Source organism: Populus alba, chromosome 10, assembly GCF_005239225.2.
Source record: "Populus alba chromosome 10, ASM523922v2, whole genome shotgun sequence".
Lineage (NCBI taxonomy): Eukaryota > Viridiplantae > Streptophyta > Magnoliopsida > Malpighiales > Salicaceae > Populus > Populus alba.
Genome location: NC_133293.1, coordinates 20,785,767 through 20,807,248, shown reverse-complemented (window position 1 = coordinate 20,807,248; position 21,482 = coordinate 20,785,767). Strand labels below are relative to the sequence as shown.

Here is a 21,482-nt window from a genome sequence, read left to right as displayed (position 1 = left end):
AACAGGTATGGTGTCCCCATGGCAAACGATTCACTTCTGCAATTTTCCTTTCCCAAAGTTCAAGGAAAGAGTCTTGGTTCTTGGTTCTTGGTTTGAAAACAGCTCACAAAATGGATGGACTTACAAAGAAGCATCCTGATACTTTACCTGATTATTCTATGTGATATTTTGTGTGTGCGAGAAAGAGTGTGATTTTGCTCAATAAACTAATTAAACCTATTAAACCTATGTTACCTTGCCAATATTTTTTAGCTGATGTCCAAATCAAGACCGTGATATCTATAGTTTCTAATAGAAAGAAACTACATGCATTTTATGGACCATTCAGTTTAAATCTAAGAAGTGAGGAGTCACATTATTATACTAAAGATCTAGAAATGTGGTTATAGTTGTTTTTTAAAGTATTTTTAGATCAAAATATATTAAAAATAATATATTTTTTATTTTTTTAAAATTATTTATAAAATTATCACATCAAAACAATCTAATATATGTGTGTGTATATATATAATTAATTAATTTTTAACAATAAAAATTTTAAAATTTTTAGAAATATGAGTTTGCCGTGTTTCTGATTAAATATTTCTCTTATGATCAGAAAAAAACTGCAAATTCTACTGCATGAGAGGATCTGGAGCTGAAATTTGACGGGTCACTGGCCCCACATGCACCTTGCTTGACGAAAATCCCTGATTCCCTGAACCATTGTTCTCATTATTTGAGATGGCTTCCTGGGGGTGATGCTCCGTGGCACTAGGGCCCGGGCTGTCTTTGCCTCTGTAATTTATCCCTGTAAGAACTGACAGAGCCGTTTCAAAGTGCAAAGCCACTCCCACATAATCAACGAACACCTTTCAGTCTGAGACTTGTCAGTTGGACCTTCAAAAGACCAAAATCTCCACCCCAATATCTCCGAAGGGAAGAGCATCGTGTCTTTTGCCGGACCAAAATCTCCCAGCTTCCAGTGACTGGAGTTTGCTTTTTACGTTTTCTTTTCCTTATCAAATATCTATAGATAAATGGAAAATATAGGACAGTTCTCAGGGGGGGGGGGGGGGGAGTCAGAGAGAGAGAGAGAAGACACTGAAGAGAAGAGTTTCATGTTTGCCAAAGAGTATATATATCTTATAATTTTCACAAAAGACTAAGGAGAGTACAAACTGGATGTCACTAATGTACAAATGTAAAAACATGATAAATTTACATCTTCCCAAACAAAGATATTGATGCTAAAACTTACCCAACACAAAAATCTTCACAAGAAGGGTAAAACCTAAAGAGACGAGAACCACAAGAATTTACCTTAAGAGTAAGAGAATTTATAACCTAATTAGTGTGCTGCTGTCAAGATTAGGCATCACTATAAATCCCAACCATCCTTGCGCCCATTAAATTCCCACTTTCGGCCAGCTATACTTCCATAGATCTCTGAAAATTTCAGGAGGCAATTACTTCTTATCTTGTAATGCACATTAGTATTCTTGCTAATTGCTACCCCAGTAAATTTCGATGTGTCTATTACCCATGTTGGCCTCACATACTCAACAGTCTGGGACGAGCTTGCATTTGCATACAAGTAATTCAAAAGCACATCCTCGCAGTTAAAGTAACTATCTACCAGTTCCCTTCCTGCCTTAGCTTCACTACTCCAGTACCTCTCAAAAGCTAGTGTACGGTCAATGAAGGCTGCCCCGGTAAGAATCATGTTGTAACTTTCATGGCGCCGGGCATATTTCTCATCCCTATACTTCAATGGACTACCACGAACGAGTCGGGGATAGAAGCCAACAATCCGATCTGGGTGTTGACGCCACACATTGAATCCCCGTTCTATATCGTCGCAAGACATCATGATATCATCATCAAGCTCGAGAACAGCACGGGTCTTAATCATCGTATCTTTCTTGAACCGATTGTTCAGTGAGTTCTGGTCTTCTACTCTGATCCGTACAGGCACAGTGGAGTCCAGATCACTCGATCTGGGAGGTATGCCCTTGTTCCAAACCACAACAATCTCTTTAACAGAAGAACACCTTGAATAATGCCTCGCATACATTTTCAAATTCCAGAGCCGTGCATCATATGTCATCGTCAATAAAGTGAACTGAGAGTAGGAACCATTTAAAGGATAAGCTTCTTCAGCACCATTGCCTCCATAGAAATATTTAACACCTGTGCACATCAATGCAACTCCAACTGCAAATATTACAGCCAAAACCAACTTTCCAGCCCAAGTATTAGGCTTTATTTTTCCTCGAACAGACAGAGGAACTCTGTTCAATCGGCTGCAAAAACGTCTCACCTTTGAAGAAAACAAATTCGACCTTTCCCGACCCAAGAAAGCATTATTTCTCTTCCCTGATAAGTGAGCACACCAGTTGAGGGGAATCATGCACTTCACTGCTCCAAGTAGCACACCCAGTACAACAACAACAACGGTGACAGCAGCAAATGAAGCAGAGCCAAGAATAAAGCGATGGACTGGATCTCCTGAAGGTACACGATCTCCATCCATGACAGCTATCCATTTACCAGAGCTTAGTTGCTGCACATCAAGATGATGGTAGCGTGCACCATTCCAAGCATTGGGTCCCTTATTGGACTCTTCAAATCCCAGGGGAACTTCAACTTCTTTGTAATCGTCCTTTGTAAGAACTTCTACCTTGAAGATACGGACTCGTCTTCCATATGTTTCACCACAGTCTTGACCAACACGATAAAGGTTTCCATCATACACAAATGGCCTGCCTCCATTCCTAGCTCCCACACTCTTGTCAACATTATAAATGGGATTCTTCTTGTGTGGTTTCCAGGGACCAAGTGGTGAGCTACTATACCAGATTTCCAGTTGTCCATTCTTCCTGGTTCCAACACCACTGTGATCTGAACCAAAAAGCCAATATTCTCCAGCACGATTAATGATAAAAGAATCAACAAGGGGATTTTTTATAAGAACCTTATCCAGTGTCCACTTCAATGGAAAGTTAAGAGCTCGATAAAGACGAAGTTCCCCTTTCTGGCTGCTCTCAGGCATCATATATATCTGCAAGAAACAGTAACGAAGGAAACTATTTAAGCTACGTGTCCATAGTCAAGATAACTTTCTGGCTGTTGGATTTTTTTTTTCCAGCTAAACAAATTGTCAAGATCACCCAGCTAATTTTCCAAGTCAATTCACGAGTAGGACCCATTATTGGTTGGTCAGGCCCTTAACTTGTGTCCAGGACATCCAGGATAAATAGTCTTCAAGTGGATATTTTTAGATGCATAATCGCTTGCGAGGAAATATAGATCTTACTTGGCCAAGGTAGTTGAATACATAGGGATAGGATAGATGCCAGTCCTCATCCAAGGCAATGCCCAACTGTTGCCATGTCGCTCCCTTGTCAATACTTTTCGCAACTCCAATATCTCCTTGACTGGTTATTGAACTTTTTGTTTCATAGAAGAGGAAAAGTGTATCCCCCTGGTCAATTCAACGCAAGTAAACACAAAGATTATTTTCAAGAGAAGGAAGCTACTATAATAATAATAAAAAAAAAATGGCACTCAATAGATTATTTCCAGAACGCACGCTAGAAAGTAAACAATTTGGTCTTTCATGAAATGCAAAATTATAGACAGGCATTTGCGTGCAGGCACACACAGAAACACAACATGTATCATGCAAGAGCACTAAATAGCGTAAGAGGCTTACAGTTTGATGCTAGACAGAGTTACAGTCACACTGACCACAAAAAAAATATATCTAAAGAATTTTGAAATCCAAGCTAATACTTTTGCTTCTGGTGGATTTTCTCAATATGAAAAATAACCCGAATAAAGACCCCAAATAATCGTCATCCCCTGCTTCTTAAATAACCATACTTCAAGCTAAATTTACATTGCTAACGGTGTCCATTGATCCCATCCTTGCATGTAACAATTAGAAAAATCAGAAGCAGTCAAAGAGCACAGCACCTCCTCTCCAAAAAAAAATCCCTTGCACCCACTTCTCCCCAGAAAAATAGACCATGCTGTCCCAACATGCCTAGAATTATCTCCGACTTTAGAAGTAAATATTATTGAAAATAAAACCACGAGCTATCCTATTAACTAGCCTCCAGAATAAAACTATTAAACACTATATTCACCATAGGTCATATCCACACGCAAATAAATACAGAGACGGGCACATATTCGACTATCTAATAAAAGTAATAACAGAACCAGTTTCTGCTTAAAACTTCTGGTAAAAAAACAATTACTAGGTACTGATACCGTTCGCAAGATGCTTTCTGCCCCAGAAAGATCTTCCATCAATTTCCTGATTCTGCCTGCATGACAGATTTCTACAAGGGGCTTCCCCTAACCACACAATTCATCTTTATCTATCCTCGTCTTCTCTTGCAAATATTCATCCTCAGAGTTTTCATCTAGCCATTTAACTAGGATTTAGATAACATGATATGGCAAAAATTAAGATGAACACATGCACCGAGTCTGAATTGCTGCACTGAGCTAGCTCCCTATCTCTCACCATGGGGTTGCTTGAGATACCTTACATAACAATAAAACCACAAGTTATGGGCCCTTAAGACATCTGACCAGCGGCACAGATTTGGTCTCTCTCACCAATTTGCACAGTGGATTGCTGACTTTTCTGTCATAGTCCCCTGACTATTTCAATACTCAATGACCAATAATAATAAGCATATACATACCCCCTTCCCCCCCCTTTCCAACTTGAAGCTCTCATTCCAGACACAAAAACACCAAGGGCCAAATAGAAAAGGACACCTAAGAATTTAGTAGTAATTTTCGTAAGTGCTATTGCCAAATTCCTGAATCCAGTCCTGTTAATTGGCACTTCCATAATAAAATATATTAGTCAGCTTGATTACACGCTTGGCACCACAATCAGATACCATGACTGAACATGTGAGCATTCAGTAAAACAACCAACAAATACGCACAAAACCAGAGGAAGTTTTAACAAAATTACCAAAATGAATACAGTTAATAAAATAATTACCTGAACATAAAGAAACGGGTCAGCAACAAAATTACTGGGGAAACCAGCATCAGAAAGCGAAGCACAAGTGACAACGGGGTTGGCAATAGGCCATGCCGCACCCTCATCTCTCCATTCATTCATCTGTTGTCATTTTCCACCAGTAAATCAGAATCATGACATGTTAATGATAAAAGTCAATACATGCAAAAGGAAATAAAACGAAAAATTGCCCTCGTCCCATGTGCTAGAAATAAACAAAAATCAATTAAATTGAACAAATTAAAAAATTCTTCAAAAAAAGTAAACACGCCAATAAATTCTGACAGAAATGCGAAAAGGTAAAAAAGCAAAAAATTTGCAGTTTCAAAACAGTCATTGATCAAGAAAGCAAGACTTGACCACTAATACCTGACTCGCAAAAAGAAAAAAAAAAAGAAGAAGAAGAAGAAGCAAGAAACATGAAGCTTTGAAACAGCCACTAGTAAAAGAAGAGGAAGCAAGAAACATGAAGCTTTGAAACAGCCACTAGTAAAAGAAGAAGAAGCAGGAATTAGCCACTAAAATCCACTTTACAAAAAGCAAAAATTAAACAAAAAATTCAATAAAAAACCCCCCATGAACAGAGGTGAAGATATAATCGCAAAGCCAGTCTCTGCTAATGCATAAATGTGCACAAAACAAATAAAAAAAATCATGGTAAAAGAACAGAAACAACTTACAGCTTCAATTGGTTTGAGAGAGAAAGGAGAATCACCGTAAAAGACACCAATAGACCAAGAACCCTCATTGTCTTCTTGACAACCAGGTGACTTTAACCCAACACTAGCATTTGTGCTACGTAAATAAGGCTTACTAAACATAAGCCAGGCATAAAACATACCAATAGATCCATACAAAACCAAATACCCAAAAAAGAACGTAAAACCAGAGGAAAACACTAGAGAAACCAATCTTTGGCGCAAAACATTATGTTGTTGATGGTTTTCCCATCTCCATCTGCACCAACACCTCATGCTCGTATTCGAGCGGCTACAAGTTGTCGCTGTTGCGGTTCCTTCGGTGCCATTCACACCAGCCTCATAAACACCCATGAAAGATTATTATTTGCAAGTTTAGGCAAACCCCAGATGGAAAGCTTGAAACTTTAGAAGTTTGTGTCTTTACAAGGGAAGGAAGTTAATTCTAAGAACCTTTTTATGGGTAATATTTTTTGTTTTGGTTTTGGTGTTTATAACGTTGTTGTTTCAGACTTTCAGTGCGTGATTGATTTTGAGATTGCTGTAGAGATACGTTTTGCGTGTGTTTGGATGTAGAATTTTTATAGTGGATTTGAGAATGTGGTGTAATTGTTTTTTTAAATATTTTTTATTTTAAAATATATTAAAATAATTATTTTTAATATTAATGTATCAAAATAATCTGAAAATATAAAAAAAATATTAATTTAAAATAAATAAAAATATTTTAAATTTTCTCAAAAATATTTTTTAAATATAATGATAAACACACGTTACATGGAATTGGTGGTGGGGATGACAAAGGGAAGGTTTTATTTATTTATTTATTTTGAGTTGGAAATTAGGGGTTTGGGTCTTCGGGATTGACTTTGTGCATGGATGAGTCCCTGTCTGGCCATCTCAAAATTTAATTATATATGCAGACAGTGTGTGTCTGCATAGGAAGCTTTGTTGTGATTCTAGAGGGAGAGAGAAGGCGGGTTTTTTCTACACGAGCAAATATTTGTGTACCTGCGAATTTAGATATCGTTTTATTACTGTATTTTAATAAAACAGATAAAGATAACGACAGACGAAATATACTTTTCTACGCTTCTAGTTTCTAGTTTTATAAATATAAAAATTTACTTAAAATATTATTTTTAATTTTAATAATATTATTTCTATCTTAATAGATTAACAGAAGACAATCTTAAATACAAGTTAAGACTTGAAAAGTTGATTTTAAGAAATAAATCAACTTATCAGCTATAAATTTATTTTTTAATGATTATAAGTTCGAGTCTTTTCATGACTATTAAAAATTTATATAATTTTTAATTTTAGAACTAATGAAATTAATAAAGATATATATAAGTAGTTAATTTAAACACCCATATTAATAATAATAATAAAAAATTTAACAAGTTGAAGCATAGTATAAAGAGCTGAATTAGAATAAAGTCTGTCACAAGAAGAGTGGATTTTAATTTTAATTTTAAATTAAATTAAATTAAAATAATATTATTTTAATAAAAAATAATTAATTGATTAAAAATGGATTTTCGATCAAGTTCAACTTGGACTGACCGGTCAACCCTGATTAATAGGATAATTCAAGTTTTATATATATATATAAGTTCAAATCCCGCATCAGTTGGGACCCGTGTTAACCATCAGGCCATTCCAGAATTTAAAACAATGAATTGAAGAGACAATTCATAGCAGGTCATAACTGATAAGTGATAAATCAAGGAGAAATTACGAGGGTGAGCCACCCCCACCTCCCTCTCTACAAGAAATAAATGAAGGAACACTTGAGGGTCCAGCTGCTATGGTCAACCGCGTGACTTGTTCCGCCCCCATCTCGGGTTCGATCATCTATGTATACGCCTGTCACTCCCGTGGTGTCTTATATGTTTACTGGGCTTGCAGGATGCTCAGTGAGCCCGGAGACTAGTTGTGGTGCGCGCAAGTTGGCCCGGACACCCCGATTATAAAAAAAAAATGAAGGAATTTTGGGACCGATGTATTATTTAAAAAGTAAATAAATATCAAGTCAAGTGAATGTTGAGAATCTTACCATTACCTCGGCAGGGAAGGGTAAAGTATGAATAATAGCAGCAGTGTAAATTTAATGGAAAACATGTTTTGTATTTTTATATATGATAAAGAGACTTTTTATGTGTAAAATAATAAATGGTCGGACTTTATATAAGAAAAACTATGCAGAACATGTTTTTTTTATTTGATTCCTTGATTCAAATTTTGACGTTGAGGAGATTTATTCAGTCTTTTAACAGATCTGATCAATTTAAAATTGCTTAGAAAAAGTCTTAATTTCAACTGGTCTATAAATTTACTCGCCCTGAGAAAAATTGACGAAGAACAAGGCATCTCCTGGGGGAGGAAATGTTTCCATGTATCTCCCTGGTGAGTAAAACCTTCACCATTCTTATTTTCAAGCACCCTGTGTTTATTTTCTATATCTAACATTAATACCCCTCTGATGTAAAAAGAAGACGAACAATGACAGAGAATGTTTTTTGAGTTTTGAATTTAATAAAAAAAAATGTTGCCCGTGTTAAATTAACAAATTTTTTTATTTTTTTTTCTATATGTATTCTTGAATTACGAGATTTAATAGTGCTAGAACAACATTATTCAACTGATTATTTATTTGTAATAATATAGTTTTTTAAACATTTTCAAACTACATTTATAAATAAATAGCAATGTTTTTTTTCAAACTACATTTATATATAAAAACAAAATTCAAATGCTCCGATTTTTTTTTTTCAATTCATTTTTACCCTTTATAAATAAATAGCAATGTTTTAAAAAATAAAATAAAAAATGATTTAATTTGATCGAGTTTTATATAAGTTTTGCTAAATTTAAATGGATCAATTTGAGTTTAATAAAATTATTTTAATATAAAATTCAGATTGGATAGAATTAAATATCTATGTTGAAAAGTAAGATAGCAAGTTTCGTGTCATTTGGGAATCTATTTCTTTTCAGGGAAAAATACAACTAAACAAAACAAGGACTGTTGAGTGTTGAGAGAAAATGGCACGAGGAAGAGGCACGGAGGTTTCGGAGATTCTATGGACATTTGCACTCGCGAACGTTTAAATATTAGGAATACTCGCGGCGTTTTGAGGGAAAGAGGCACGTGTCAGCTCGTGCATGGACCCTTTCCTCTTCCGCGTGAGGGGATATGGTCTTGGTCGATGTTTTGAAGCGTAAAGGACTTGTTTGGATGAGGATTGAGATGTGTTTGGTAAAGAATAAATGAGATGGAAAGGAATTTAATTAGTAGTTGGAATTGGAAATTATAACTCATTTGCTTTAAAGCGGTGGGGCTGGGGCTGTCATGATGAATTTAATTAGGGGATGTGACACATTTGAAATCATCAATTTATTATTTTTTTAAAAAAATAATTTAATTTAAAACAAAAAATTGAATTCTTTTCAAAAATATTTTTAAAATACAAAAGAAACCATCTTTTTTTTTTATTATATTATATTGTGAATATATTTTTTATTTTTTTTTTTTTGTTTGGAAGGTTTTCAGTGTAAGAAATTGATTTCATGATCCTCTTCTCCTTGATTTTATGAATTTTAAATTCAGAGTTAATATCTGAAAATTTATTATTTTTTTCTGAATATATCAACAAGTGTGGTGGCAAAAATATATTATTTCTCTATGTGTTATTGTACATTCAAAATCGTAATTAAATGTGTATAGATGAATAATTTGAAAGTGATGCTCTTTATTTTACTGATTTAACACGATTAAGTTTCAAAAATCACTAAATGATACAGGTATATACAGGAAAGAGAAATCCTATAGTATTATCACAATATTTAATAGGAAATTAATTTTATTTTATATCTCCTTTACTAGAAATGGATTTCCAAATAAATAAATCAACACACTTAAATTCTTCATTCATTGAACATTAATCTCTTACAATAATTCTCTTCCATTGGGAGAAAAAAGAGCTAGGAGATCAATAACGATTTTATTTTTAAAAAAAGAGAATCTACGAATAAATAATTTATTCCCTTGAATTTTCCCTGACAATAATTTTGCAGTTAAAAAATTCGAACGAGCCAGTACGTTCGTAGTTGTTTCCGAATTGTAGCGGGACATGGACTTTTGAAAGGTCTCCTCCATGAACCAAGGACAGCCTTCACATCGGGTGAAGAAAGATTCAGAAAAATATGAGATATAGGTAGAAAAACAAGATTTTATCGTGATCCAAAAAAAGAAAAAGAAAAGAAAAATAGTTTGTTTTTCTCTCTTGTTACTATACAGGCAAACTCATGATTGAATGTGTAATTAAAAGATAATTTGAACATGGCATTCACTTTCTTTTTTTATATAAAATAAATTATTTTTAGCTATACTTTTTGTCTTCCTCTCTTCTCCTCATTTGAAAGAATGAAATATATTTCTAAGAATTTTTTTTACTCGGAGCCTGCAGCGCTACATGTTAAAGGGAGTATTTTGAAGTGTGATAGTTATTATTTTTTTAAGGTGTTTTTAATTTTTTAAAATTTAATTTTAATATTAAAACATTAAAATTATCTGAAAATATATATATATATATATATATAAAAAACTAACGAATCAAAGACAATACCTTTTGATTGGATTTTTTTTAAAAAAATAAAATTAAAAAGGATTAGTGGATGATCATTGTTGAGAGATGCTGGGAGTAAAGAAAAGGCCTTGCCCATGAGACATTTTCACCTGGTATTCATCAGCTTGGCTGTGGTGTCTCGTAAAGAGCAACATGCACAATTGCAAAAACTATACACTAACGATAAATTAACAATAATAAAGCAAAAAAGGTAAAATTTCGAGAGAGAGAAATATTTTTTTCATAAAGGAAATAGCCACGTCTACAAAGTAATGATTTTTTCCCCTTTTCCTTTTAATTTGCTACAAAAACTAAGCCATTTTCTTTATCAAATATATAAAAAAGCTTCGAGTACGTAAATGGCAGTCAGATTCCCACCAAGTTTCAAAATAAAACAGAGTAATAATCTTTTATTTATTTTTCAAAGCCATGTCAGATTTATTAGTGTCATTGTAGGTTATACATCTTTACAATTAGAACAGAAGATTCGGGCATCATTCTTGATTTTTATTTTATTTATTACTGATCAAGACTCTCCCATCGATCCACGGCATTTCCCCCCTCCTCAGTCTATTCCCTGCCGCCAGGCGCCAGCTCCTATGACAAATAATTAATTCGCGGTCACGATGTTGTATTGAGTTTGGCATTATGTTTCAACTTGTTTTTAAAAAAATTTCAAATTATTTTTTTACTAAAATTAAGTGCGGTTTATACTTTTTGATCGTTTTGATGTGTTGATATCAAAAATAATTTTTAAAAAATAAAAAAATATTATTGGCATGCTTTTCGGCACGAAAAGCTATTTGAAAAGTAACTGCTACCACACTCTCAAACACCCTCCAAGATATTTATCCCAGGCAACGAGTGGTTTTGGACCTTTTGGTGTGGGGAGGGGGCACCTGGTGCAGCCTTGGACTGGTACACCGGCAATTTTGAATCCAACTTGCTCCAGCCTCCAGCTCTTGACCACCGGAGTTTTTCTGTTGTTTATTTACTACTTGGGTTCATTGAAATGCACAATTCAAACAGAAATTCAAAACAGGGAAAGTTAACGTCTTTATTGATTTGATATTGCATGCCCTGGTTTGACTAGATCTCCTGCTATGAAGTTTTTCTTGCAGTGGAAGAGAAGGAAGAGATCTATTAGATTTTTTTAGTGAATAATACCGTGGTGAGACTAGGAATTATGTTTTTCCACGAGTAAAGAAATAGGAAAATTAGGAGGTAAATTAATATGTTTTTATTTAAAAATATAAGAAAAATTGAAAAGTATATATAAAAAAAAACTGAAACGGGTGAGTCTAGTTTAATTATTTATATAAACAATAAAATTGATTGATATATTTTTTTAATAGTTTAGATAACAACTTTATGTTATAACTCAAGTGATCGTAGTCTAGAGGCGTTAGATTCAAACAACATGGCAACAGTATTAATTTTAATGGGACAAATGAACCGTCGTTTATAGTTTTTTTTTTATAAAAACAAACGAAGATGGATCACCTTATAAAAAGGGGAAAAAAAAAAAAAGTACAAGTCTAGACACGTGGGTCCAAAAGAGGCCACATGCTGGAGGTCCGTAGCTACAGTTTCCATTTGAGTTTTTTTGGATATATATTTTTTTATCTTTTGTTCTTTTCCCCTTAAATTCTATCAATGTGAAGTTTTTGTTTAATTTTAATTTTTAATATTAATTCGAAGATGATTAAATTTTTATATTTTTTATCATGTTTAAAAAAATATAATTTGATTTAGTAAAATTTATAACCTGGATCGCGGGTTTAGTAAACTAGCTAGTGTTAACATGACATGTTTTTTTTTTTTGTGTTTTTAGATTTTTCCAGTCGATAATATTATCTTTAGATAATTTTTATATAATATAATTTAAAAAACTAAATAAAAAATTAGTTTGAGAGTTTTTTAGTTTGAATTGTTAAACCACATTTAATGATGATACTAAAATATTTCACATGGTCTAAATATTTATTTTCTTATATTCAAAACAATTCTAATTCAAGTTCTAGCAATAATTAAACTAGTAAAAACTAGCACGTGAAGTAAAGAAAAATTAAGGAGGTCAACTGGCCTTGTTTGTCAACGACGATGTTTTAATTGAGCATTAATTTTTGTTCGAAAATTAATTTTAAAAGATAAAGTGGCAGTTTAATTGAATTTTTTTATCACCCTACTTGCTTTGATTTTTTTTTTTTTTTTATCTAAATGGCGGTTTGTTTTCATGGTTGTTTCTTTGTTTAAAATGAATTAAAAAATAAATATTTAATAACAAATAAAAAGTTAATTTACATATGTGGGCCCAGTAAAAAAAAGACTATTACATTACCTGGCTATTATAAACAAAAGACTTTTAAATATTTTAAGTTATGGATGTTATGTATTTTGAATATAATTCAATAATCCATGCAGGTGATTAGAAACTATTTATATATAAAAAAATTCTCAGTATCCACCTATTTTGCATCTTCTTCCTTAGCTATCTTCAGTACACTACCACAACCGTTGTCGGGAGATAGCTAAGCGGCCATTGGCCACTACCAATTTCTAATTTTACTTACTTTTTATTTATTTATTTATTAGTATAGATATTAATATCAATTTACGCATATTTTAATTAAATATACGAGTTTTAAAGTTAATAACTATATAAATCTTCAATAACTTTAAAATTTATAAAACTCGAACTAGTAATTTTTTTTAAAAAAAATTTAAAATCTAGCCGGTTAAATTAGATCTCTCAATATTTATAAGCTTACTTTCTTTATCGTCAAACATGTTGCCATTCTAGAAAATGCAGATTTATCGGAATTCACTCCAGAAAAAGAAAAAAGAAAAAAAGAGGAAAGATATTACCAAATAAATATACGTGGTTTGGATAGCTTTTTTCTTGTCGGGCAGTGAAAAACCGGAACCCAGTGGAAGAGGCTAATGTCGCATAGCCAAAACCAACGAGCCAACGACTGGTGTCTGTCCGCCCTTTGTCTGAGGCAAATCCCAGTTCATAAACTATCAAATCCTCTACCATCTCTCCCTTAAATAAAAGAAAAAAAATGAAGATAAATAAATGAAAGGTACGCTGAGAGACTTTGCTCCGTATGGTAGTCTCAATTTGCCAAACCCGGGCGCACCTGGTTTGCTCTATTTTAGGCAAGTGGTAGCCGAATATTATTAAAGTATTTAATTATTTGATGACATGGTAGAAAATCTTGATTTCGATGACGTTCGTGCCAAAAACTGTCTAATTATCTATAATATAGCGTCATGAAACAATTATAATAAAAAAATGTGTCCAACTAACCCTCGAATCCCCGAATTGATTGGGTAATTTAACACCTGTTGATCTCCTCCAGATGGCCACTTCGTGATCTCAACGCCTTCCGTGTACAAAGGTCGAATGCCGACGAATCTCCTGAGCGCAGCAAGGAAAAAAGCCCGAAGATTCGCGGATAAGAAGTCCTTTGTTAATTGTGTCCGTCCAACTCTTGACTTGCCCTGTCCCTTCCTTGTGTTTTCTTTCTTCTTTTTGAACGACCCGTCTTTTCTATCCTCTTTTATAGAAGAGGAACTACTCTAAAATTTAAATTAATAGTAGACACGCAGACTCGGAGTTTAATCTAAAAAATAACTTGATGAATCTATATCAACTGTTTTTATTAAAATAATATTATTTTATTTCATTTTTAATATTTTTTTACAATCTAGCTGTATTTTGATAATTCAGTTAAATTATTAAAAATTAGTTAGATTTTTTTTATTATTAATATAAATATCCAAGTTAATTTACCTTAATTAATTCTATAAAATATCCAAGCATGTAAACTTTTAATCACCTGAAGATAATGAAGCTCTTAAAATTAGGCAGGTTTTACTGCACAAGGAACCGGTTCAACTAAAAATCCAACGCAAATTAGCCGCGATCCAATCCAATTATTTGGCAGTGTGGTAGCGTTTTCTTTTCAAATAGCTTTTCGTGTTAAAATACATGTCAATGATTTTTTTTATTTTTTAAAAATTATTTTTGACATCAGGACATCAAAACGATTCAAAAAATACAAATCACAATCAATTTTAATAAATAATAAAAAATTTCAAAATTTTGCAAAACAAAGGTAGAAACGCAGTCCCAAAAACTACCTAAAAACCCGATCCTTATCACTGTAGTGGTTGTTGTCGCTGTCGTATGTTGTTGGTACGAAGTGTACTATTTCGTGTTCGACTGATTCATCCGAGTGTAGTTAAAAAAGAGTCCAGAAGAATACATCAGCCCATTGTTGCAGGATTCATTTTCTTCTGGTTTGGCTTCCATCTATTGCTTTCTCCGATATGGACAGCGTGTCGGGTTTGGTAACCAAACCACTCTTTTTACAATAATATAGTTATAAATTTTATCATTTGTTTTTAATGTAGTGTCCTGTAGTGATGATAAAATTGTAATTTTCAGGTGTTTTTAAAAAACAATTTTATTTCTATTTATTTTCTCTTTATACTTGGTATTTTTATCATTTTACACTTGATCTATTTATCATATTTTTTTCTTTTTTTTTATTTTCTTGTTTTTTTTTCCTTACACTTTTTTTTGTTAAAACATATTATTTTTTGTTTCTTACACTTTAAATATTTATTATTCTATACTTGATATCTTTATACCATTTTTTGTTCTTATCTTTATTATTTTTGTAATTTTTTTATTTATATATTTTTTTAAAATATATTATATAAAGACTAAGAAAATAATGTTTCATCGTGGCAATTGCAACACTGTTTTATTTTTTTCTGTGTTAAAAAACTATTTTAACATCTTGAATATTTTTATTAACACATATGATCTTTATATTATTTTATTATATATAAATATCAACTTTTTGATTCACGATTCTATACTTTATTCAATGTAAAAAAAAACATTAATAACACCTGTATATTAATTTTTTTGTGTTGAAAAAAAAATATTCGGCTGCAACAAAACGAGTTGAATAGACAGGTTAACATTTTATCTTCTTGCATTAATTAAGACGGATGATTCTCGGCATATTTAATTTATTCTTGATTTGTAATTAGAAATTTTCTTTTTTAAAAAAAATAAATTTAAACAAACTTGTTTATTTATTTTTTCAGTAAAAAAATTATCCAAGCTGCAACAAAATGAACGTATAAACTGGCTATTGTCCAATGAAGCTGACTCTGGCTTCTCTGATCATGTTGAGGTTTCAAGAAAATGGTCTCAAAAAAGGATCAAGCAGGGGAAGTCTAGCCAGTGGAGGCTATGAATTTTTGTTATGGATAATCTAAAAAATAACTAGCCAGGACTACTTGAAAGTTGAAACAATCATATATCCACACTTGACTATAACACTTAAAATATAATTTTCTTAAAAGAGGTGAAATTTAAAAAATTAATAAAAATTGACGGTTTCTAAACAGAGATTTAGCCAGTGTTATTAAACTCGACCCGGCCCCGCGGGTTGACTCGGGACCCGGTCGACCCGGTGGCTGGACCGGTTCGGGTTTAATTAAAAGACCGGCCGTGGCAACAACCCGGCCAAACCCGGGGTGACCCGGCTAGTCAACCCGGGACCCTGGCGAACCCGGACGAGACCCGGTTGTTTTTTTTCTTTTTTAAATGTAAGATAAAAAAAATTTTGGTTTAAATATTTCAACTTAAAATGATAACATAGTATATTTTCAATGTGGGGTTTGAAGCCCTTTCATATATATATATATTCTATGTTCATATGAAAAAAATATATATTTTTTCAATGTGGGATTTTGAAACCCATTAGTATATATACTTTATGTTTTCCAAGGAAAAAATCATGTTTTTTTTCAAAACGGGATAAAAAAAAAACTTTTTGGTTTAAATACTTCAACTTTAAAGAGATAACATAGTATCTTTTCAATGTGGGATTTGAAGCCCTTTCATATATCTCTACTTTGTCCATGAAAAAAAGTATGTTTTTTCAATGTGGGAATTTGAAACCTATTTGAGATAATTTATGAAATTATATTTTTTTTTTAATTTCATTCTCATTTAACTTTTTAATTTGTAAGATTTGTTCCTCATTATTTTAATAAATTTGAGAAAAATAAAATATTAATAAGTTATTTTCCAGCTCATTTTTCATGACATAACCAAACACTGTAAAGTGTTTTCCAGTTTATTTTCCATAACACTACCAAAATCATGGAAAATACTTTTTCAGAATTCATTTTCCCCGGAATTCACTTTTCAAAAGGAATTCACTTTTCTGCAAACAAACGGAGCCTATGTTCCATGATGTTTCCGGTGTATAATATTCGTACAGCACATGCATGTAATTATAAAATCCGTTCCGAGATTGAATCGGCGTGAGAGTTGGATTAAGAATTGAAAATGTAAGACTTTTTTTTTTTTTTAAAATAATTAAAAAAATATTAATTTAATATTTTTTTTAAAAAATTAAAACTGACAAGTTCAAGCCCAGATGAATTGAGTTACAAATCAATCTAAATTTATTCTGAATCGGCTAAATTTTTTACTTTTTAAAACCCAGAGCAATAATTTAGCTGATTTTATTCGTTAAATAATTTCAGGAATACAACTAGTTCCTTGTAAATCGCTCTTGTACCGTGCAAGCTTCATGGAATTTTTTGGTCCCGATTTCCTCGTAATATATATATATATTGCACATCAAATAAACATAATGATAGGTTGATTGGCAATTATTATACATGTTATAGACTAAGATTCAAGATTAATGAGCTAGATTGTTTTAGTAATGACCAGGTAATAAAAATTTTAATTTTCAAATATCTTAATAAATAAAAACTATTCCTACAATAGCCGGTTATTACATCCAAGAGATAAGGAGAACATTTTTTATAAAAGAAAATTTAAACTTCTGAACATGTTTAAGGAACCAGCAAACACCGAGATGCTATAATAATAAAAAAAATTATTAAAATAATTATCAACCATTAAATTTTTTTTAAAACATATTTTTTTGCGAGAAAATATGATTTTTTAAAATTCTCAATAAATAAAAAAACCAACTCAAATATTTAAATTCAAGTAAATTTTAAGCAGATAAAAAGATTCTAAAATTCGTAGCCATTAAATCTTTTATCAAAATAAAATATTAAAATACAAAAACATTGAAGAAAAAAATAACTTGGAAATTTATTGATAATTAAAATTTTAAAAACCATTTCACTAGTAAAACTATAATTTAAAAATGAATCCTAATGATATTCAATAAATTGAAATTACTTTTTGTTATTTTATCAAAAAAATCTTATACTAATATATAAGAAGGCTAGTGTTTCTAAAATATAAACATTTGTTATATAATATATATATATTATATATATATATAAACATTTCAAATAATTTTGATTCCTATTATGTCTTTGGTTTTCTCTCTCAAAAACTTTCAATGTTTGGGAATTTTTCAAATGTTTTATATTTTAGAAACACTAGCCTTCTTATATCATTAGTATTTTCAAGATTTTTTTGAAAAATAAAATAACAAAAAAATAATTTCAATTTATTGAATATCATTTTTTTTTTTGTAGGATTCATTTTTTTGACAGGCAAGAAGGCTATAATATATCCACAATCAATCGAAAGCATAGATGTCATCATGGACGGGGATTGCATCAATCAAAGGGAAAAAGCCTATCTTAGGCTTTTTATTTATTTATTTATTGAATTATAAGTGTTTAGACTAGTTTTATATATATATATATATATATATATATATATTAACTAATTTTTCAGGATTCTAAAATTAATAATTATATAATTTTTTAACGGCCATAAAATTTATGATACTCAAACTTATAACTTTTTAAAAATAAAAATAAAATATAATCAATTAAATTATACCCCTCGTAGTTTTCTTTGATTCCCCTTGTTTCATATACTCGTGCCCTTGTTTCTCAATTCTCGTACACGTATAGAGCCAGTAAAGAGGTAGAACTGGGCCAAGAGGCAATCAAACCATAGCATTTCCCTTTAGATTATTCGAGTCAGAAGTCGCAATTAAAAGCCCAAATTTAACCAGTTGAAAGCCCATTTCTAAGCGAAGAAGAATGATTTGCTATCTAAGTATATGCATATAATCACATGCTAATGTTGGACCAAAGAGCATAACAATGGTATTTTCTCATAGCTAATAAGCCCAATTTAAAAGTTTGACCCTGTACAAGACCTAGATTATGAGATGAATGAATTAATTTGAGTCATCCAGTTTTTTTTTTTAAAAAGAAGGCAAATCAACAGATCTTGAAAAGAGAAACTTGGTTGTTGGTGAATTGAGCAAGAGAGGCAGGTCTCGAAATCCAACTATATATGGGGTCCAGTAAAATGGTACGGACATGCCATGGATTGTATGGTTTACAGTTAGGTATAGTAATGGCCAGCCATTCTGACTACACTTACAGGGTCTAGTAAAATGGTACGGACATGTCATTAATTGTACGGTTGACAAGTCTGGAATAACTAAGATGCCAGCACTGCAATTGGAGAATATTTTTTAGTTATGTTAATATATTAATATTAAAAAATATTATTTCTATATATTTTCAATTAAAAAAAGTGGTCATGTCATGGGAGAAGATTGATAGGGCAACCTAGCTAGCATAAAAAAAAAAAACACAACTGTCTACAAGGTAAGTTAGGAAATGATTTACCAGTCGTCCTGTTTTTCACAGCTATCAAAGCTCCTGGTCGAGGAGGCTGAGACCTTTTGCATGCCAAAACTTTTCAAGAGATCGCCTTGGATTGAAATAAGAGGGCATGTATAGCAGTTGACAGATCCAAAATGGCCGAGCTACCTCAACCACTTTCCCCTGACGAAAAGAATGCCTGGCTTGCATGTGTTAGAGCCATGATCAAACTCGTATTTTGAGCATGATTGAGCCATGCGATGGTAGAATCTAGTGAACCGGGCATATTGCTTGCTACTCTCGTGATGGTGTGGAGCTCTCAAAACTACCACCATTGGAATTCGTACTAGTAGAAAGGAGGATTTTTCTTGTTAAGATGAAAAATGTAAGACATTTGATTGCTCGGCTAGAAGCAAGAAAAACGACAATAGAATACACGGCAATAATAGAGATGAGCTGGAATGATTAAACACAGCACAGACAGAAGAAGACTAGGATGCATGAACCAAGCTAGCTAGTAACCGAAGCTCAGCATTGATACCACCATGCTTACTAGAGGAACAGTTATGTTGTCATCTACTACCTCTGTAATTGGAAGGGACTCCACAACAGTTGCCACTAAAGCCACTAAAGCCACTCTCTGAATTGTCCATGTCCAATCCAACTGGAAATACCCGAGGGCTGAATAGTAGAACAGCATCCTAGTTGTCAAGACAACAAAGAAAAAAAAGGTCTAGTAAGTATTTAATGGTACGCAGTAGTTCATTACAATATGACATGACTGGTTGGAAGGTGATCTGAAACACACCCAATAGAGATCAAGAAGCCACAGATGAACATAGATATGCTACCAGCCCAGCTCTTGTGTTGATTGTAAGGAAGCTTCGATGACCCAAATCTTCTACCGATTATATCAGCCACACCTAAAGACCACTAAAGAGAAATCAATCGATAGCTTTAAGCAGGAAGAGATAAGCACAGAGTATGGAATTTGAACAACGCAAATTTATGAGGTTTTTAGGGTTTACCATCCCCACCACACATCATGGCCAAAGAGATCACCCCAGTTGGAGACTCACGCCAGAAAACAAGAGCGCACAAAATCAATATCAAAACATAATACAAAGGTCCTCTCAGCAACTCCCTGTAAGAAAAAACAACAAAAGATCATCAGCTTTGCTTGTTCAGAAGAGGAACGAAAAGCCCATAAATAATCAATGAGATAATGAGAAAAATTACTGCGGATTTCCTTCTCGAGTAACAGATTTAATGAGCCCTTCATCAGCAACCAAAGAGAAGCCATGTACAATAAGCCTTAAGCAATTCACAAGAGGTACTACAGAAGCAAAGTAGCGAGCCTGTGTTGAGGTGCTATTCCAGGATCAAACATCACGAAGAACTGGGGTATAAGTTAAAGCAAGAAAAACTCAAAACTCAAATCCCGACATAATCCCAAGATTCAATTTTGAGGTTGAATTTCAAAGAAATCCCACTAAGGATTGATACCTGAAAATAGGCCAGCAAGCAGCAAAAAGCAAGCCTGAAAGTATATGAACTAGTTTTCTGCTCAAGCTCTGTTGAATGAGATTTCGCTGAGTGAGAGTATCAAAAGTGCGAACGAGACTGTAAGCGCCAGCAAGTACAGTAGCCGTGGCACCGGCGTCTTGAAGTAGAGGTGCGGTGGCGGAAATGAGGGAGGAGCGAGGAATGTAAGGAGGAAAGGAAACGAGACGTCGGAATGGAAGTACTGGTGGATTGGGCAAGTTCCAGTGAGGAGGAGGAGACGGAGGAGGGGAGAGGTGGATAGTGGTGGTGTATTCGTGGACGTGGCGGCGTAAAGAAGAGTGAGAGAGGGTAAGAGTACAAGACAAGAGGGCCATAGACGTTCGTTTGGGCAATGGGCGGCCTGGGGTCTCTTTCGTATTGGTTTGATGCCTCTAATGGCTACTGCTTGCCCTCCTCTAGGCTGTCTTATGGCATTATTTTATCGAGTCAAATTAAATCACATGTAAAATTTAATTTAATTATATTCTTTAAAATATTTATTAAATTAAATTAATTATTTTAATTATTTTTCCTTTTGAACTGGACTAAAACATGATTTATTTATTTTCTATATTACAAAATATATATTTAGCTATCTTCTCTCCACTTCACAACCACATTTTTTCTATTCTTTGTACCATCCTCAAATGAAAAAATTAATCCTTGAAAAATATCACCGAAAAAAGCAAGTAACAATTTTCCTAGGTAATGTCTTCTTCAAGAACTTGGCAATTATGTGATAATGATAATGGTCTCATTAAAATTAACACTGAAAATGCTTCAGGGAAGATAGTTCTCATCACCACACAAACCCCTGTATCCAATCGAACATCAGCAGTATAATTCATGGAGACGAGTCCATAATTTATCATTGAGAGCAGAAAGAGGACTAGCATAAACCGCATAGCA

The 21,482-nt window shown here is 32.8% G+C and overlaps 2 protein-coding genes across 3 annotated transcripts; both read right to left on the bottom strand.

Annotated features, from left to right (window-relative positions):
- Window positions 1-1,096: 1,096 nt before the first annotated feature.
- LOC118059860 (glucosamine inositolphosphorylceramide transferase 1) lies at window positions 1,097-6,238 on the bottom strand. Its single transcript, XM_035072849.2, has 4 exons — window positions 5,716-6,238; window positions 5,015-5,137; window positions 3,299-3,466; window positions 1,097-3,043 (listed from the first exon to the last, which is right to left on the bottom strand). The coding sequence occupies exons 1-4, from the start codon at window positions 6,085-6,087 to the stop codon at window positions 1,361-1,363; spliced, it is 2,346 nt and encodes a 781-aa protein (XP_034928740.1). The 5' UTR covers window positions 6,088-6,238; the 3' UTR covers window positions 1,097-1,360.
- An 11,885-nt stretch (window positions 6,239-18,123) lies between these two features.
- On the bottom strand, window positions 18,124-20,993 carry LOC118059859 (probable phytol kinase 1, chloroplastic). 2 transcript variants are annotated; one of them, XM_035072848.2, is made up of 6 exons: window positions 20,535-20,993; window positions 20,268-20,399; window positions 20,057-20,172; window positions 19,837-19,951; window positions 19,612-19,729; window positions 18,124-19,374 (listed from the first exon to the last, which is right to left on the bottom strand). In XM_035072848.2, exons 1-6 carry the CDS (start codon window positions 20,906-20,908, stop codon window positions 19,354-19,356), a joined length of 876 nt encoding a protein of 291 aa, XP_034928739.1. In that variant the 5' UTR covers window positions 20,909-20,993; the 3' UTR covers window positions 18,124-19,353. The 2 variants fall into 2 exon arrangements, with proteins under 2 accessions (XP_034928739.1, XP_034928738.1); XM_035072847.2 differs by lacking the exon at window positions 18,124-19,374 and having other exon boundaries at window positions 19,376-19,729; window positions 20,535-20,992.
- Window positions 20,994-21,482: the final 489 nt, after the last annotated feature.

What these genes read in the sequence shown, in the direction of transcription:
- LOC118059860 (XM_035072849.2), bottom strand. Translation starts at nt 6,087, where the DNA reads ATGGGTGTTTATGAGGCTGGTGTGAATGGCACCGAAGGAACCGCAACA. An exon ending in CTCTCAAACCAATTGAAGCT is followed by an intron (nt 5,138 to 5,715) that starts GTAAGTTGTTTC and finishes AAATGACAACAG; the next exon opens with ATGAATGAATGGAGAGATGA. An exon ending in ACCCGTTTCTTTATGTTCAG is followed by an intron (nt 3,467 to 5,014) that starts GTAATTATTTTA and finishes TGAATTGACCAG; the next exon opens with GGGGATACACTTTTCCTCTT.
- LOC118059859 (XM_035072847.2), bottom strand. Translation starts at nt 20,908, where the DNA reads ATGGCCCTCTTGTCTTGTACTCTTACCCTCTCTCACTCTTCTTTACGC. An exon ending in GCTTGCTGGCCTATTTTCAG is followed by an intron (nt 20,400 to 20,534) that starts GTATCAATCCTT and finishes ATCCTGGAATAG; the next exon opens with CACCTCAACACAGGCTCGCT. An exon ending in CATGATGTGTGGTGGGGATG is followed by an intron (nt 19,952 to 20,056) that starts GTAAACCCTAAA and finishes AGTGGTCTTTAG; the next exon opens with GTGTGGCTGATATAATCGGT.